This window comes from Cololabis saira, chromosome 21 (genome assembly GCF_033807715.1).
Source record: "Cololabis saira isolate AMF1-May2022 chromosome 21, fColSai1.1, whole genome shotgun sequence".
Classification (NCBI taxonomy): Eukaryota; Metazoa; Chordata; class Actinopteri; order Beloniformes; family Belonidae; genus Cololabis; species Cololabis saira.
In genome coordinates, this window is record NC_084607.1 from 30,801,659 (window position 1) to 30,821,167 (window position 19,509).

General features: G+C 42.3%; 1 protein-coding gene across 1 annotated transcript; it reads left to right on the forward strand.

The window, feature by feature from the left end:
* farsa (phenylalanyl-tRNA synthetase subunit alpha) lies at positions 1-12,565 on the forward strand. The gene is made up of 13 exons (XM_061711994.1): positions 1-186; positions 1,190-1,327; positions 3,052-3,150; positions 3,252-3,370; positions 5,845-5,937; positions 6,499-6,627; positions 7,591-7,706; positions 7,809-7,893; positions 7,972-8,071; positions 9,093-9,261; positions 9,397-9,474; positions 10,417-10,531; positions 12,144-12,565. The coding sequence occupies exons 1-13, from the start codon at positions 40-42 to the stop codon at positions 12,247-12,249; spliced, it is 1,494 nt and encodes a 497-aa protein (XP_061567978.1). The 5' UTR covers positions 1-39; the 3' UTR covers positions 12,250-12,565.
* Positions 12,566-19,509: the final 6,944 nt, after the last annotated feature.

The following is a 19,509-nucleotide window of genomic DNA, read 5'->3' on the forward strand; positions in this document are numbered from 1 at the left end:
ACGTCATATCCGGCCTCTTAGGCTTCCCTCGGCTCCAGCATGGCGGACACCGGGGTGGTGGAGACGCTCCTGCGGCGCGTTGAGAAGGTGGGCGACGGCGTGGACAGCCTGGACGTGGCGGCCAGCCTCGGGGTGGACCACCAGGCCGTCGTGGGGGCCGTGAAGAGTCTGCAGGCGCTGGGCGACGTGAGTTTCCCGAGATGCGGGTCAGCGGAAGTGGGGAAGTGCTGTCAACACGGAGCAGGACTGATGCAATACGGTCAGGTGGAGGTGGAGGTGGAGATGGAGGTGGAGATGGGGGTCTGGGGATGGGGGTCTGGGGATGGGGATGGCATCCCTCCTGAAATAAAAATGGTCGAAATCCTCCCCCCTGTAAAACTGCCATCCCCCCTTTCCATCCCTTATGTCATTTCATCAATGAATGTGGTTTTACTGCTATTTCAACATTTAGAGTCATCACAAGAAAAATAACACTAGAAAAAATGACTTATTTGACAATTTTCACCTGTTTCAAGTACATTTTCACTTGAAATAAGTAGGAAAATCTGCCAGTGGGATTTATCTTCTTATTACAAGCAAAAAAATCTTGTTCCACTGACAGATTTTTGTACTTATTTCAAGTGAAAATCTACTTGAAACAGTTGAAAATTGTTGTTTTTTCCAGTGATGAGTCTTGTTTTAAGTGTAATGAGATTTATTTTACTAAAATGAGACATTTTAACTAGAAATAAGACAAATATTCTTGTTAAGATTTTGAGTTTTTGCAGTGATCCATTTTACTTATCCTGTGAAGGACAGTCATATTGATAAGTTCAGAAAACTGTTTTTTATTGTTGTGTTTTGATGTATTTGATATAAGCCCAGTGGATATTTAAAGCTTACAGAAGGCTGCATTTAACTGCTGCTATGTCATTCCTGTAGTATTTCTGCAGGTGTTTTGGTCACTGCTATTATTTGTACTATATTATTTGTAATCAGCACAAATTATCTGTCCCCATATGATAAAATCCACCATCCCCCCTGATTTATTTTTACAACTCCAGTACTGCAGATGGGGGTGTCCGGGGATGGAGATGGGGGTCCAGCGGGTTCGGACCTCCAGAGAGCCCCAGGACAGTTCTCGTAGACGGTCAGGGTTGACACATCCCGCTAGGTGATCCTCCGCTGACTCGTGCTCCCTCCTGTGCAGATCATCTCCGCCGAGCTGCGCTCCTCCAAACACTGGGAGCTGACGGAGGAGGGCGAGGAGACCGCCGGGCAGGGCAGCCAGGAGGCCCGGGTGTTCAGCTCCGTCCCCCCGGACGGGCTGCAGCAGAGCGAGCTGATGGTGAGTCTGCAGATCACCTGCACCTGTGTTCAGGTTTCACACTCATGGCAAAACAAATACCTCGTAAATACCAAAACAAAAACCATGCATTGTGCAAACTTGAAGTGAAGTTGATATTGACCTACTTTTAATAAAACACGCCATAATGACAAAGCACCACTTTCCACCAAGATTTCCTTATTTGAATATTATATTAAGCATTGAGCACAAGCATTTCAGTCCATAGTAGCCAGTTTGTTGTTATAAATAAGCAACCAAAATATTAACCATAAGTTCCTTTTATTTATGACACATCTGTGCATTATATCAGCAAAACAAAACAATCGCATGAAATTATAGGAGGTTTAGAAGTTCCATCTGAAATGCAAAGTCCTCATTTAGAGATTCAAATAAAAAAGATGTCAGGCCAATCCTAGAAGCCTAATGATGTAAACAAGTCCTCTATAAACGGAGGTTAATAACAAATAATGTGACAAACATTATCACTGTGCAACACTGGCAAAAAATACGAAGTAAAAAACATCTTTAGCAGAGATTAACATGTACAAACACTGTCCAATGAATCATTAACCAACTGAAAAGGCTACCAAGCATCTTAAACTTTTATTAATTAACAAAATGCGATATGTAAACCATGTTAGTTTTGCTTACTTCATCACTCCCAGCCGGAAGTGACATTAAATGCAACAATATATAAAACGATTTAATGTATATTAAAAACATTAATAACTAGGTATGAAATATGACCGGGGGCCACATAAATACTCCTGGCGGGCCGCCAGTTGAATATCCCTGATTTAAGGTCACACAAACGTATATTCAAAACAGCTGCTGCAGAAAAACTAGCTGATTAACTCGTGTTATGTGTTGTAATCATTTTTCAAGTTGAGTTTTCATTATCCAGCAAATGCGTTGTGGTTTATTTTATCTTGAGGAGTCCAGTCCTTTTCCTCCAAACAGCACACGCCTGAATAAGAGCGATCTAATCTGGCCTTGCCATCGCTACCCAATCAATAAGTGATCCAGACACGAGAAAGATCCAGCTGGAGGATGGACGTCAGCATCCTAGAGGGTGTTTGTTCAGAGGAGTCACTAGACGCATGACAACCTCCGACATGGACCCATGTCAGCTGATTCTCAGTTATACTGTATCTGTGACACGGCCGGCTGTTTAACAGGGGTTGAACCTGTGAAGTCTGTTTTACTCACTTTAAACTTTACTTGGTGTCCCATCAACACCAACTCCAAATATACAACAGCAAATGTCACATTTACTCTTAGAAAAGCTCGCTAGATGAATCCAACAAGTAAAATCAATGAAACTAAATAGCATTAATAGAGACGTTGCATGACCACTTCCTGTTTTTCATCAACTGGCGTAAAGAATGAATAAATGCACTCGTCAGTAACCGTTTGGTTCCGTCGGAAAGTTCTGGAGTCATGATTGAAACTTCATCCAACTCTGACTTTATATTTGAAATTCTGGAAAAATACACTTCTCAACAAAACTCAGAACATATTTTAATGCAGGTGTCAGTCAACTTGAGTGTGCATGTGGAACATCTTACTTTAGCATTAAAGAAGTTCACAAAAACAACGTATAAATGTGTGAATACACGCCAGTCAACATATGTGCAGTGTGTTCTGTCTGTCCAGTTTCCCCGACGACAGAACACGACTACTTCTGCATGTTCTTAACGCCACTGTTGAACTGTTTCTTGTAGAAATTGTCCTTCGGGAAGGTCGGCTTCAGCAAGGCCATGTCCAGCAAGTGGATCCGGGTGGACAAGTCCCACGAGGGAGGGCCCAGGATATTCAGAAACGTACGTGCTGCTTTACACCAACCTGCCACTGTGTCCTCCTGGGACGTACTCAGTTCTCAACAAGCTGTACGTGTATGTGTGTGGTTGTGTCTGGGCTGCAGGTGGAGAGCATCCAGGACCAGGTCAGAGACAAACTGCTGCTGGTGCAGAAAGGCCAGTCCGCTCAGCTGGAAGAGAAGGACAGGAATGAGCTGAAGAAGAGGAAGCTGCTCTCCGAGGTGTAAGTGCCAACAGAAACCAGTAGGGGGCAGTAGACGTGCTGTCACCACCCGACTGGAAATGAGATACAGCCCAATTAAATACAGATGAATCCAGTCCAGCTATATTCCAGTTAAATACATCTCACTATAATCTATTTATTATCCATTACTTCAGTCCAGTTCATAAAGAGAAGCTGTACTAAGAAACCTGTCAGATAGATGAGTCTTCAGTTCAGTTCTGTCCTGATTATGGACGAGGTGGCTGGAAAAAACATCCCTGTTAACTAGAACCGGTTCATGTTCAGAACGGGTTCTCAGTTTTACGATTCCCTTTTCCATTCCAGTGGGCACGAACAACGTCATCACACACGTTGTCAATAACCAATAGTAAACATGACACCCAAGCGATACAAATGCTTGATAGTCTGAAAAATACGACAACAGGGGAACTTGCAATACTTGTGGATAATTTGTCAAAGGTCTAGGATTTCAGATTTGCAAAATCCAGTTTGACTGGATTGTATTTGTCACTGGCTGAAATAGTTTTATTTTTGAGTGCTCAGGTCATATATCCTTTTTAAAAAGGAGAATTTAATTTCTATCACAAAAATATTGGACATTCTCGTGGAATTGCCACGGAATAATTTATGTTGTATTTTGTCAATTTCTACAGAAGAATATTTATTTTATAATTATTCCAATTTTATATTGGTGATGCTAATCAACCTTTTATTGTCCTTTTTTTCCAAATGGGAATCGATAAAGAATAATTAAGCAGAATCGAAAATGGAATTGGAATCGTGAACTTATCAATTCCCGTCCCTAGTGTTGACGGGAAGCATCGTCCAGCAGAACCAGGATGCAGGACGGTCCCCCACCTGGACCGGGGGGGGCTGAAGGGACACGGGACACCAAAACAAAAAAAAACAAAGTTGACAATATTAATGATTTATACGTAAACCAGAGCAGAGTGAAGAAACAGAGCAGTGCATCATGGGAGGTCCATCAGAGACTTGGCTCTACAGCGATCCCGTTGCTCGGGAATCTGTAGCTCAGATACTGGTAGCCAGACCAAAGATGCACCAACCAATCCTTAGGGGAAAATTTAATCCCATCAGCAATTCTTCACCGTTGAGCGCATAAAATACACTTATAGGAACTTTGACATCAGAGGTTAAATCCTCTAAACTCTCGTTAGACAGGTCTGCAGAGACGCACGTGGTCGGTGTTCATGTTGTCATATGGCACCACGGGGGGGGCTGGTGATGCCAGTGAAGCACGTGTTTCCTTCAGATCACTTCTGCTCTGATTGTGCTGGGCCTCTAAAGCCGTCCGCACAGGATTAACTGCTGCTTTTGTTGTTTTTCTGGGGAATCTGAAGATGTTGAAATGTTCAAAAGAGCTCCTTTAGGATGTTTTTATGTGAGAATTTTAATCAACAAAAACAGATTGCAGTACTCTGTCATGAAGCAGACGTGTCGACCCTTTTTAGGTATTTAAAAAATAATCTTTTAAATTGGCTCATAATGTCAGGAGAAATAACAAAACAATGGCAGAACGTAATTAATTCAATAACTTATTATTGTAACTTATCAGGGAGATGGTTAATTTTATTGTACGATTCACACTCAGCTAGAATCATCTCTGGACCTTCGGTGATTAAAAAATAACCTGATGTCTGTTTTACGCAGCATGTTAACTCTGGATGAGAAAAGTCTGTTTTATTATAACTTAAACTCACTGATGCTCAGAACATGCCAGGGCCTTTTAACAAACAAAGAGTCTGATCAGACAGTCTGCAGACGGACTTCCCATTTTGACAAGTGGCTAAAATCTGAAAGGACGTGTTGTTGCCACGGTAACCATTGATTTGATGGGAAATGGGATGGGAAACAAGAGTTTTGGTTGTAGTCTAAAAGCTTTGCGATGTCAGAGATAAGAAGTTCCTCACTACGTGATGCCGCCAGGCATCTCATCATCTCTGCTTTTTCTTTTGTAAGCCTCCATGTGACGCTTACTGCTGATTAATTTCTTCATTTTTATCCACCAAACATATCACCATTACACTGAGCAGTGGATAAAAGGTATATCGTTAACTCAGACTATATACTGTCATAATTACGCTGGGAAAAACGCAGAAAAGATGACGACAGGGAACTTTTCTTATAAAAGGTTCCTGCTGCAAATCATTGAATTACTTTAATGTCCATTTGGACGGGGTTAAAATGATCACATGACCTCTGTTCGCTGAAGTGGGGTGGGTAACCTTTAGTGGATTTTCTACTTTACAGGACAAAGATGGACCAATATCACACAAGTCCTTCATAATTACTGAGAATAACCAGAATGCTGAAAAGTTCTGCACCAAACCTACATAAAAAAACCTATTTTTAAGCTCTGCAATGACTATTTTATCAATTGGATCATTTTTCTGTTCAGTCCTGTACTTGTGTCCCAGTTGTGTGACGTGGTTGTGATGGGTTTGTTCTTCCAGGACGGTCAAGTCTTACTGGATCTCCAAGGGCAGCTCGTTCAGCACCACCGTGACCAAACAGGAGACGGATCTCAGCCCTGAGATGATCAGCTCGTGAGTCCCGCTGCTTTCATTAGCCGAGCAGATGTAAACGCGTCCCGTCTGGCCCTCGGTGTCGGTCAGTGACAGTGCAGGGTGTGCAGACGCCGGGACGCAGAGAAATGTCAGCCCAACATGGGGGCCGGTCCAAAGATGGGGACTTGGTCCTAAAGGCAGGGCGGCACAGAACCAGCTCCTCGTTCACGATGAAGGGAATAAATGTTTAAATAGATAAATAACGGCCTCGTGATGCAGCTTATGTTTGTGTGGAGGACAGAGCTTTGAAATGGTATCAGAAGGGGAAAAAAGTGCTGCTGCGGTTTTGTTTGAAAGCATATCATAGAGGGGATTAAGCTAAAAGCTTTATCCAGATGTTCCAAGGCCCCAAAATTTGGATTTGTGCTCCCTCTGCTCCTTTGAGCCGCTGGTTGCAAACCACAGATTTGATGTCCTCAATCGTCCCGGCGGGAGATTAACAAGGACTTGATAGAAAACTGTGTAAATGCTGGATGAGGGGAAGCCCGGTCGATGGGGGGGAGGCCCGGCTCTGGCTGAGTGGTGCTGGTTCTGTTGCAGGGGCAGCTGGAAGGAGAAGAAGTTCAAGCCCTACAACTTCGACGCCCTGGGCGTGGCCCCGGACTGCGGTCACCTGCACCCGCTGATGAAGGTGCGGACGCAGTTCAGGCAGATCTTCCTGGAGATGGGGTGAGACACGCACAGCAGAGAGGGACGATGATAAAACCACACTAGTGTTGCTTCCGGCAGCCTGTTTCAATTCTAGTTTTAGTCTAGTCTTTGGGTCCAGCTATCATTTTAATTCATATTAGTTTTAGTCATTATACTACTTTGTCGTGTCAAGTTTCAGTCGACTAAAAGTCATTTTAGCGTTATTTTAGTCAGAATTGTCCAAGACCATTTTAGTCTAGTTTTAGTCAAAGATTGTATTTATCCAAACCCATTTTACAATTCAAACAAGGTTATCTTATTGTGCACAAAAAACAGTGTAACAGGTGTCCCCACAACCACCGGTGCTCTTGCAATGGGTGCAACAGTGAACTCAAAAGAAAAAATGCAGGTACTCTGGTGGATTGAAAAAAGTTAAAAACCCTTTATTTTCACTGGGTTACATGTTTTTTAGATGTCCGAGACATGATTAGGTGAAGCCTGTCTTGGCCAGGCTTCCCTTGGAAAAGAGGTCATTGTGTCTCAACGGGACCGACCTGGTTAAATAAAGGCAAAATAAAAAATAAAAAAAGTTATCTTATATATTATTGTTACCTTATAGACTCAAGAATACATTCATTCCAGAAACAAAAGACTCTAATTTGAGTTTACAACATATTTATTTTTCCGCATTTCTCCTCGTCTTTTTCTTTTTCCACGACACATTTGGTTTTCTTTTCTATGTCTATGTAGGAAAGTGGATCCAAAGATTTAAAGACTAAATGAGAGGAAACTACTTAAAACATAGAGATTAAGGATCTTTGTAAGAACATTTCGTCTCGTTTTGGTCAACAAGTTTTTATTTTGTAATCTACATTTTAGTCTGGTTTTTATTCCTCTACGATATTGCATTATTTATTTAATTATCGTTATCGTCACATGACCAGCATTTTCGTTGCGTCTCTTCTCTTCTTCTTACACTCAACACCTCTCTCCTCTCCGCAGCTTCACCGAGATGCCGACCAACAACTTCATCGAGAGCTCTTTCTGGAACTTTGACTCGCTGTTTCAGCCGCAGCAGCACCCGGCCCGAGACCAGCACGACACCTTCTTCCTGTCTGGTGAGCTGCAGCTCTGTGTGTGGGTGTGTGTTTCTGGTGTGTGTGGGTGTGTGTGGCCACAGTCCTCGTGTGCGTTCAGTCACTCAGATCTCGGTCTTGCAGACCCGGCGCTGGCCCACGAGTTCCCGCAGGAGTACCTGGAGAGGGTGAAGAAGGTCCACTCAGAAGGAGGCTACGGTTCACAAGGGTGAGACTCCAGCAGCCGGCTCTGCACCCGCTTTCCTCCTGCGGCAGACACGCGCGCCAACATCCTGCTGTGTTTCAGGTACAAGTACGACTGGAAGCTGGAGGAGGCGCAGAAGAACATCCTCCGCACTCACACCACGGCCGTCAGCGCACGCATGCTGTACAAGCTGGCTCAGCAGGTGAGATACAGCCCAACAGCTGAACAGCTGTCCAGCTGGCCGGTCCGTGTTCAGACTTTCAGATGAAACATCCAGCCGTCTGCTTCAACTTTGAATGTCCAAACTCACCGAAGGTCAGGGTTCTTGCCAGACCTGGACAACGTTTTTGGGTCCAAGGATGATTTCACATATACAAGCTCTGCTCTGCTTGGTGCAGTTTGTTAAATCTCAGTAGTTTACTAAACTAAAAGGTAGCAGTCTCCATCCTTCATCACCCGAGGAAGACTAGACGAGACGCAACGAAAATGCTGGTCATGTGACGATAACGATAATTAAATATATAAGGCAATATCAAAGACGAATAAAAACTAGACTAAAATGTAGATTACAAAATAAAAACTCTTGTTGTCTTCATTTTCGTTGATCAAAACGACACGAGACTAAATGTTCTAACAAAGATCCTTAATATCCATTGTTTAAGTTGTTTCCTCTCATTTAGTCTTAAACCAGTTTAGTGTTTAGATCTTTGGATACACTTTCCTACATAGACGTGGAAAAGAAAACCCAATGTGTTGTCGAATAAAAGATGGGGAGAAATGCGAAAAATAAATATGTAGTTAACTTAACGAGCATCTTCTGTATCTGGAATGAATGTATTCTTGAGTCTAGAAGGTAACAATTATATAACCATAAGATAACCTTGTTTGAATTGTAAAATGGCTTTGGCTAAATACAATCTTTGACTAAAACTAGACTATAATGGTCATGGAGAATTCTGGCTAAAATAAGACTAAAATGACTTTTAGTCAACTGAAACTTGACACGACTAAAAGGAGAATGAACGTGACTAAATCTAAAATGATAGCTCGACCCAAAGACTAAACTAAAATTGAAACAGGCTGACAAGAACAACACTAGCACTGAAGTGTTATTTCTGCAGGATTGACTGGTTCAGCGATAACGCTGCATGATTGAACCAACAACCTCCTGTACGGTTATTCTCTGGGGTTTCCTCTCACCACCATGTCAAAACTCTCTCCAGGAGAAGTTCAAACCCGTCAAGTACTTCTCCATCGACCGGGTGTTCAGGAACGAGACCCTGGACGCCACCCACCTGGCGGAGTTCCACCAGATCGAGGGCGTGGTGGCCGACTACGGCCTGACGCTCGGGGACCTGATGGGCGTCCTGCACCAGTTCTTCACCAAACTAGGTCAGACCACGTGGCACACTCTGGGGGGCACAGCGCACGGCTTTAAACCCGCGCCTGTGTTTTTGAGCACGTGCAACAGCACACTCGTAGTAAAGTTTACACATCCAGTCACACTAATGTTTTTCTTTCTTCCAGGAATTACCAAGCTGCGCTTCAAGCCGGCGTACAACCCCTACACGGAGCCCAGCATGGAGATTTTCAGCTATCATGAAGGTGCCTGGAAACGATCCGTTAGTCTGACTGCAGCTACATCCTTATACAACTCAGTTTTGACCTACAAATTACTTTATTTTATATTATTTTTGCATTAACTAAAGTTTCAAATATTCCACATCACTAAATGAGGCAACAGTGAATCAGATCAAAAGGCTGTATTGCGGGACCCAACACAAATCTGGCAGGAGCAGCGGTTTGAACTTTGCTGCGGGCGGCTAAACAAAACACTGCGGGATCGGGATGTAGTCTAGCGACCAGATGGAAATCAATGACGTGGAAAAGAACCTCAAACAAGGTCTTTACAAAACAAAGACAAAGCAAGGTAGTCAGATATTTGGAGAAACTGCATTTAGTGTCTGTGAAGCATCCAGGAAGAGAAACACGGGATTGGGACTGAAGTCCGTCAGCAGCATTCTCTTCCTCCACAGATATGTAATGGCCACATGATTCATTATTAAATTAATTTGTTCCTTTCGTTAACGTTGTCTATTTTATGTTATTAGTGTTATTTGAGCCACTCACAGCTACTCTCGTTGCTATAACCTCAATCACATAATTGATGCGTGCGTGAAAGGTGAAATAGCTTGTGCGATGACAATGATGGATTTGCATCTAACTTTAGGTCAGGTGACCTATGAACTGTCAATCATCCATCAAGCTCCACAATTATCATGTTAACATTAAATCAGATAGATTTGTGTAGGACATTTCTCTTGTGGGACGGGAGAAGACACTCTATTATTGTGCAGAGTGTAACACACACACACGTTGTGGGCGGTTATGGTCAGAAATTGAGCAGGAGCAAGATGAAGAAAACAGTCCCTCGCAGGTCTCTAGTCTGGAGGAGGAATGTGTGTGATTTCAGGAGTCAGACTTCACCAAAGTGCAGTTTTGAGAGCTGTGGACGACTGAAACTAAACCTTCTTTTTCCCCCCGCAGGGCTGAAGAAGTGGGTGGAGGTAGGAAACTCCGGGGTTTTCCGGCCGGAGATGCTGCTGCCCATGGGAGTCCCGGAGGACGTGACGGTGATCGCCTGGGGCCTGTCCCTGGAGAGGTGAGTTAGCCGAGGGCTCACACACGACCTGCAGGGCCGTTACGGTCGGCTAAGCTGCATGATGGCGGGAGAATGTCTGTGCACTTGTGAAAACTCCAATGGAGCTCCCATTTAGGGATTAACGCCGTCGGCAGCTCAGTCCTGACCCACATTTCAGATTTGAAAGTTTTATTTGCTCGGGGAGACGAGACGACAAAACTATTGTTGGGGTTTTGGTGAGAGATCAGCGACTTCAGAGAAGAGTTGGATTATCAACTCGTTGACACACTGCAACACAACAACAGACGTCTCTGAGCTCTGACGACACTGAGCACTTCCTGCACCGTGGAGTTAAAGCCCCCGCTAAATTTAACTGGATTATAACCTGCTCAGAGTTTTGCTTGTGAAGGCCCTGCCCTCCTCCTCAAAGGTCCTGCTGCTGTTATTGGATCCCCGCCTTGATCGCAGTCGTATTTTAACCAGGGACAACTGTGACTGCTAATCACGGCGGATTACGGGAGCTTGGAAAGGCTCTAATCGTGTAATCGTGTCTTTGTCGCTCTGCCAGCTGGTGATTGAGCTCTGACCTCTGCTCCACTAGAAAGCAGCGAGGAAAGTCACGGCCTGAAGACGCTGGCTTTCCAGGAATGTCTCACCTCGCTGGCGGGCAGGTTATTCAGTTCACCTCAGCTGGATTTAGATATCGCCCCAATCACAATACCTGTCGTGTAAACGCCCTTCAACATTCACCTCAGGGTTGGTTTGAGATGTAAATGAGCCCCGCGCTCAGAATAAGACGCTGCTTAAAGGCAGGAACGCCAGGAGATGGTTTATGGGATCTGGTAAGACCATTAAACACGGCCCGGCTTGCAGCTGATGGATTAGCACCAGAACTCTCTTACCCAGTTATCCTTTTATGAAGTGTAGCAGGTTAATTTAATTTTAGCTTGATCTTACCGTGCCAGAGCTTTGCTGTTATTTCTTTTCAGGCAGCTCGGATTCGTTTTCACTAGTAGTTTTTGCAGAATTTAGCGTGCTGCCACCTGCAAACTATCCGTGTTTGCTGTCTTTATACAGCAGACACACTCATGAAAGAGTACCGTATTTTCTGGACTATAAGCTGCACCTGTATACAAGCCGCATCCGCTCTATTTAAAAAAAAAGATATGCAAGCGGCAGATATTTATGTTGTTAGATTAGATATTTACTACATGTACAGAAGGATTTTGAACTGTAAATGATGTACATGTTTGTACCTAAATAGATCCTTTCCTAACAGTGTCTTTTAACACGGCAGCAACTTCGCTGATTAAAACGGGACAGAACCAAGAGAAAATAACCGGTATTTATTTATCTATTTATCTGTTTGAAATCTGCTTCTACCTACTTCTATCTGCTAAAGAAGAAGTAGCGTATTCTTCTTTGCATTTATTTTGTCTTAGTTTTCATTTTAATTCCAGTTAGAGCGCCCCGAGCGGTGGAAGAAAAATCCACAGAATAGCTGCACCTTTGTATAAGCCGCATGGTTGAAAAAGTAGCGGCTTATAGTCCAGAAAATACGGTATGTCCCTGTGGAGGGTGTGTGTTGTTCAGACGTGTTGCTCATCCAGCTCTGCTCTGTTCTGCCCCGCAGGCCCACCATGATCAAATATGGAATCAACAACATCAGGGAGCTGGTGGGACACAAGGTGAACCTGCAGATGGTTTACGACGGCCCCATATGCCGCCTGGACTCCTGAGTGTCACCTGACTTTCAGCTCTTAGTATTAGTAATAATGATATTTCGAATGGACCCATTTTCTCTGAGCCGTGCACCGTTCCCGTCTTCCCTGTGGCATCTCTGGTCCCACCTCAGCCAGCCGCGGGTCTGGAGGACGGAGGGTTTGACTGTGCAGGACTTCAGATCTGAAGGTCTTCAAAGGGCTTGATAAACTCTGATACCACACTACTCAGTCTCCACTTCGTCACATGTGACCATCTTTCCAATGACAGTACCGTGTCCAGGTTATCGGGCTCCTTTTGGACTGAAGCTAAATAAACCTTGTTTTCTATCACTGTTTTCTCTCATGTCTTTTTTTTTTTTTTAGTCTTTATTCATTGATATAAATGAGGCTCAAAAAGTTACTCCATGGTGCTTACTGGTTTTTGAACTGCGGCCTATTTGCCCAGTTAGAGAGCTGGCCTGGCCGTCTCCATCTCCGTCTCCGAGGTGACGATAGGAACTCCCGAGCTGCCGTGGTGGATTTAGACATTTCCATTAGCAGATTACTGAACTATTTTTACCGCCACTGATTAATGTTTATTTTGACACGTAAACACATTGGGACGGATTCCAGGAATCTGAAGATGTGGAATAACGAGAAGAGCCTTATGCTGTCGCTACTCTGGACGTTGACAGTCCAGTCCCAATCCTGAGGTGCTGGAGTTCTTCTGACGATGCTGGGCCAACTGTGTTAGGAGCACACAAGCGCTTTGGCTCTAGAAATACTAGATTTCCCCTCTAGCAGGTGGAGCTGCCCAAATCTGAAATATTGTGTTCAGGCCGGAGCCAGTAATACCTTGATCAGAGGTACCTGTTCAGAATCCCTTGAACCCATTTAAGGTCTTTTCATTGGACACGATTCCCGGAGATGTCCTCCTTTTGAGGATTTTTTACGTGAGGTTTAACAAAGTGTCCAGTGGCCGAACCTTTGAACAGCCATTGAATGCTCTTATGTAACAAGTCCATTGAGACCAAGAAGTACAAATACTTTGTTACCTTACTTAAGTAGAAATTTTGGTTATCTATACTTCACTGGAGTAATTATTTTTCAGACGACTTTTTACTTTTACTCCTTACATTTTCACGCAATTATCTGTACTTTTTACTCTTTACATTTTAAAAACAGCCTCGTTACTCTATTTCATTTCGTCCTTTAAAAAAAAAAACTATCCAGTTAAATTGCTCCATCCGGATAGAGTGAATTTGGTTGTGGTTGTTTCAGATGTTCTTGTCCAGTTTTGTTCTTACATCCGTTCCCTCAGATTCCTGCAACTAAACTTGGATGTACATTCCAATAAAGGTTAGGATAAATGATAACATGCCTCTGAAGTTTGACTTTTTGCACCATTACAATACTTATAGGCAACTAGTCATCATATCTCCTGCTCTCTGAAACACATGTTAATGCTCAATAGTACACATATATGGTTCTTTAATATATTTGCATTATACTAAGATACATTCATTTTCAATGGCTTTTGTCCTTAATGGCTTTTTTCCCCCTTACATTACTTTTACTTTTATACTTAAGTAGTTATGAAACCAGTACTTTTATACTTTTACTTGAGTATTTTTAAACTCTAGTATCTATACTTCTACCTGAGTAATGAATGTGAATACTGAAGACACCTCTGCTGTTCAGTATCCCAGAAACCTTTCACTTCCATTTCTTTCTAACTCTTTAAATAAGCCGAGTGAAGGCTACTGGGTGTGGATTTACTTCATATTTCCAACCTTTCGGGAGCTTTAAGACAGGATTAACCTAACTGTAGCTGCAAAAACACAAAGTAAATGAACTGGAGGTCTTGAGTCTTCACCCGACTAGACGAACCTTCCCAGCATGCCTCATGCTCTGCTACTTCAGCTGCATTGTTGTTTGACGGCAGGGAAACCCACGGCCGCGTACGACACCTGCCATAATAGCTGCAGGATTAAGGTGCCTTGTGCGCTGGAATTCCGTTAAGTCTTCCTCGTACTCTAATCCAGGTCTTGAAATAGCATTTGGAGGAACCCCGGGCCGTACGGTGGCCAGGTGCCTGGGTTTACAGGTCAGAAGCAGCTGGGGAAACCTTTTATTTTTGTTCCACAGCCATCCAAGTAAGTTCAAAAAGCATAAAACCTGCTTGACATTTGGAAAGTTGTAAATCTGTGAGCTGTCTTTGCAGATAATCTCTCGTCACTCAAGTAGATTACAATGATTACGGTGAACACTGAACAAAGAGAAACTTCCACGCACGACGGCTGATTGTGAGGTTTTGTCTGGAGAAAGAAAAGCTTTATTTTATCCACAAAGACAAGATGGATTTACAACACATTCAGGCACAATATGACCACACATTCCCTGCTTTACCTTTAGTTCATGTAGTTCCTTCTCAGGTTTTTACTTCTCTGTTTATGTAGGAGAGACAGACGGTAGTGTTAAAGTCTTGATAAAATGTCTGGTTGGTCTGTGACACCACTCTCGTCCACATGGTGAGTTGGAGTTGGAGATGAAGAAGAGGAAGGTGGATAATTCTCCTGTGATCTGAGTGTGAGGTAACAGTCGTCTGTAAATCTGACCAGCTCACTGAAAGATGTTGCCAGGCCAGAACAGCCACAAACACGGTGACGGGGGTGTTACGTCCGTTTTTGAGTTGGTTGTCTGATTCAGACACCCAAATATAAACACTGAAGCACAGAAAATTAGATTTCTTTTTCATTATAGCCAATATAAATCATGATGCACAATACCGACCAATCCTTTAACACTTGGGTCGCTGTAAATCTGTGCAGCAACTCAAGCTCCGTGTTGTTTCTTCCCAAGGCCTTTCAGCATCGTATTCTTTGAGGAGATCAGAACTCCCGGGGGATGCTGGTGTCCTTGCTGGGCCCCGGGCTGCCGGCCAGGGCCTGGGGACTGTGGCTCATCAGGCTGGGGGGGTGTGGGAAGAAGGAAGGGATGGAAGGGATGTAAGGAATAGACATCAGCAGCGGGCTGGCCTCGGGGCTCTCCTCCTGGGACAGAGGGATCACCACGTCGTCCTGGTCCCACACGTGGAAGGCGTTGTGAGCAAAGGGGTGTGCAGAGGGAGGGTGGCTGGAGGACTGGCGACGAGGGTTGCTGTCTGTGTTCTTCTCTTCGTCCCCGTGCGGACCCAGCAGGCAATCTGAACAAGGTAGACGGGGACAGTTCAGTACAGGTAACTAACGCACACTTTTACTCATCTGCATAAGTGGCAAACACTTTTAAATGAGTGTGAGTGATGATGCTGAGAGGGTGCAGAACCACATCTGGAAACAAATGATGATGATTATTCACCATGATGTGCTGCATCACCAACCCACTCGTAGGAAACATATTATGCCTTTTTTTTCTTCAAAAGCTGAAACAATTTTCTTAAAGAAAGATTTGTGAAGTTTCCTGGTATTTTAAGTAAATATATTGAAATATGTTAGTTAAGTTTGATTGACATATCCATAGACGGCGGTAATTTTATGTTATTTCTGTTTTTTATTCACTTAGTTGTTGTTTTTTTAATTTTTAATTTATGTTATTTGTGAATTTATTTCTTGGAAAAAGGGGCAGATTAGATAAGATTCTTCTTCTTTCTGCTCCCTTTTCATTCACAATTTATGAACATTTGTATTTGTATTGAATTGTTTGTTTTATTTTTTGAATGAAATAAAGAATAAAATGAAATGAAATGGTAAAAAAACAAACAAACATAAATGTACAGGACAAAAGCTCCCTTTTTAAATCTCCATTCATAGCAGCTGCTTTTAGGGGGTGGAGTCAGCTTCCTTGCCACTGTTTGGCTTAAGGTTTTTCTCCCACTAGGGGAGTTTTTACCTGCCATTGTTTATGTAATAACTGCTCGGGGGTTTATGTTCTTGGTTTCTGGAAAGACAGCTGGAGAGACAACTTGTGTTGTAATAGACGCTATATTAATACAATTGAATTGAATTGAGTTGATGCTTTTTGTCAGATGGGTATTGTGCCTTTGTGCTACCTGCTTCTGAGGTGCAACAAGCACAGTCAGATAAGAGGTTAGTGAAGATGAAGATGATAAAGTTGGACATTGCACTCCGATCTGGGTCAGTGATGTCACACTACTCTTCAAAACTGAACTTCTGGCAACAGGTTGCAACTGCATTATCCTGGATAACGGCACAGAATATTCCAATAAACCCTCAAACACTTGTTTTAAATAATTTATCAACAATCAATACTTCACTATGTCAAAAACGAATTTTGCTTGCTGGCCTAACAGCAGCAAAAAAGATAATTGCAGTAAGATGGAAACCACCACACACGCTTAAAATCTCCCATTGGTATCTGACCTTCCTTGAAATTATCCACCTGGAAATATCTACAGCCCCAATCCATAATGCAAAACAACACAATATTTTATTCTGGTTTATGGCAGCAGATAAAATTAAGGCCAAACTTGAAAGGTGTATTTAAAATTGACATAGATTACCTTGTTGCAGTTATCCTTGTCCAGTTTTTGATATTATGTTTTGCCTTTGTTTTATGTTTTCCTTTGTTCTATTATCTTTGTAGTATCTGTTTTTCTGCATTATCAATTTTTTTTCTTCTTTTTCATCGGATGCTTAGGTCCAAGGGCTGGGTTTGGAAGGGGCTGAGAATATGTGTTAATGTTTGTTTAACATCATTGTGGATGCCACCATTGATAAGAAAGTCATGAAAAATAAATAAAAACATTTGATCACAAAAAAAAAAACTGAACTTTCAATGAATAAGAAATGTCTGCCAAAGTGACAGACGTGTGTTGGATTTCCAGTTATAACACACTCAAGCAAAGACAAGTTAAGTCCTATGTCACCTTTAAACCTGAAGAAAAAAATAAATGAACAGTTGAATACCTGCTATGTCGATGGCCAGGTCTTTGATGAGATGTCCAACAATGGCATAGGCGACTCCCACGACCACCAGGGCGGCCATGATCAGGTACAGCACCCCCTTAGGGAGGGGGATCAGCTCCTTCACCGGCGGCTTGTACTGCTTGTACAGGGAGTCGTCCTCGGCCCCGGAGTACGGGTACGCATGCGCGGCATGGCTGGAGTTGAAGCCGGTGAAGTTGTAAGAATTCATGGTTAGAGAGCAGCGGGGCTCCTGCAGGTTTCACCTATAAGTGGGTCATTTCACAAGTATGACAGGGGTATTCCAGCCAGCAGAGAGGGGGAGAAGTTAGAGGAGATGTTTCCAGGAGTAGTTAGAGATGTTTCCAGCCGAGAGGAGCAGTTAGAGATGTTTCCAGCAGGAGCGGGTTGATCTCTCTGATCCCCGGCAGCACCGTCGCTGTCCGCGGTGCTGAAACGCCGTCAGCTCCGCCCACTCTGATCTCTCGCTTTTCTGCAACACATCCGTCCCCAGGCGGCTCTTCTCAGGGTTTATATGTTCACTAATTCCCTCCAGATACCAAGAAGTCACAATGCACTCATTTGTGATGGAAAGAAAGCTATTTCCGCTGATCCAATTTGTCTAAACTTTCTTGTATGTCAAAGTGAAAACATTCTCTAGTCCAGTAACAATCCAACTTCAGAGTTTTAAAACCTACAATATTCACAGCTAAAGTAAGCTTTCTTTAATTTTTTTTTAGTGTCATTATTTATATAACAAAAATGAAGCCAAAAAGGAAAACGAATACATACATATGTGAACATTCCCCACTAAATATAAGATAGGATAAGATTGTCCTTTATATCCAGTACTCGAGTTGTAAAAAAAAAAAATCAGGGGGGATGGTGGATTTTATCATATGGGGACAGATAATTTGTGCTAATTACAAATAATATATTACAAATAATAGCAGTGACCCACAACACCTGCAGAAATACTGCAGGAATGACATAGCAGCAGTTAAATGCAGCCTTCTGTAAGCTTTAAATATCCACTGGGCTTACATCAAATACATCAAAACACAACAATAAAAAACACTTTTCTGAACTTATCAATATGACTCTGTCCTTCACAGGATAAGTAAAATGGATCGCTGTAAAAACTCAAAATCTTAACAAGAATATTTGTCTTATTTCTAGTTAAAATGTCTCTTTTTAGAGATTTTAGTAAACAAATCTCATTACACTTAAAACAAGACTCATCACTGGAAAAAACAATTTTCACCTGTTTCAAGTAGATTTTCACTTGAAATAAGTAGAAAAATCTTCCAGTGGAACAAGATTTCTTTACTTGTAATAAGAAGATAAATCTTGTTACACTGGCAGATTTTTCTACTTATTTCAAGTGAAAATTTACTTGAAACAGGTGAAAATTGTCAAATAAGTTATTTTTCTGGTGATGACTCTAAATGTAGAAATAGCAGTAAAACCACATTCATTGATGAAATGACATAAGGGATGGAAAGGGGGGATGGCAGTTTTACAGGGGGGATGATTTTGACTGTTTTTATTTCAGGGGGGGATGCCATCCCCCCTCAACTCCAGTACTGACAATATTCACAACTAAAGTAAGCTTTCTTTAAAATTGTTTTAGTGTCATTATTTTTATAACAAAAATGAAGCCAAAAAGGAAAACAAACACATACATGTGAACTTTCCCCACTAAATATAAGATAAGATAAGATAAGATAAGATAAGATAAGATTGCCCTTTATTTCTCCCAATGAGGACATTCACTTTGTGCAGCAGCAGTACACTCAACACACACATGCAGGGAAAGGGTAAAAAAAATTAAAAAAATATATAATTACGACATATAAACAGTATATACATTGGAATGAAAAGTAAAAAGTAGTGCAGTACAAGAAAGAAAGAAAAGCAGTGCAAAAAAAGCAGGCAGGATGTTTATGAGGTAAGACAACTCCAAGAAGTAAAGAGATAAGCAATCGTCTTGGAGAAACAATTATTGCTGGATAGGGTTATAAATCATTTTACAAACAATTTGGACTTCATTGTTCTACAGTGATATAGATTATTCACAAGTTGAAACCATGCAAGACACCTTTTAGTCTTCCCAGAATTGGATACTGATGTAAAATATGGGAAAAAGGAAAAGAAAGAAAGGGAAAGGAAAAAGCTACATATCAGACCTTAAAGCCCTCACCCAATTTGTTAAATGTTAAAGTCCATGATATCACAATTAGATGCTTACTGAACAAATACACTTATGGAAAAGTTTCCAGGAAAAAAAACAACAATGTTTTTGTAAATAAACAAATAAAATAAGAAGGCACAATTGAAGGTTGTGACACTACATCTGCACAAACTACATTTC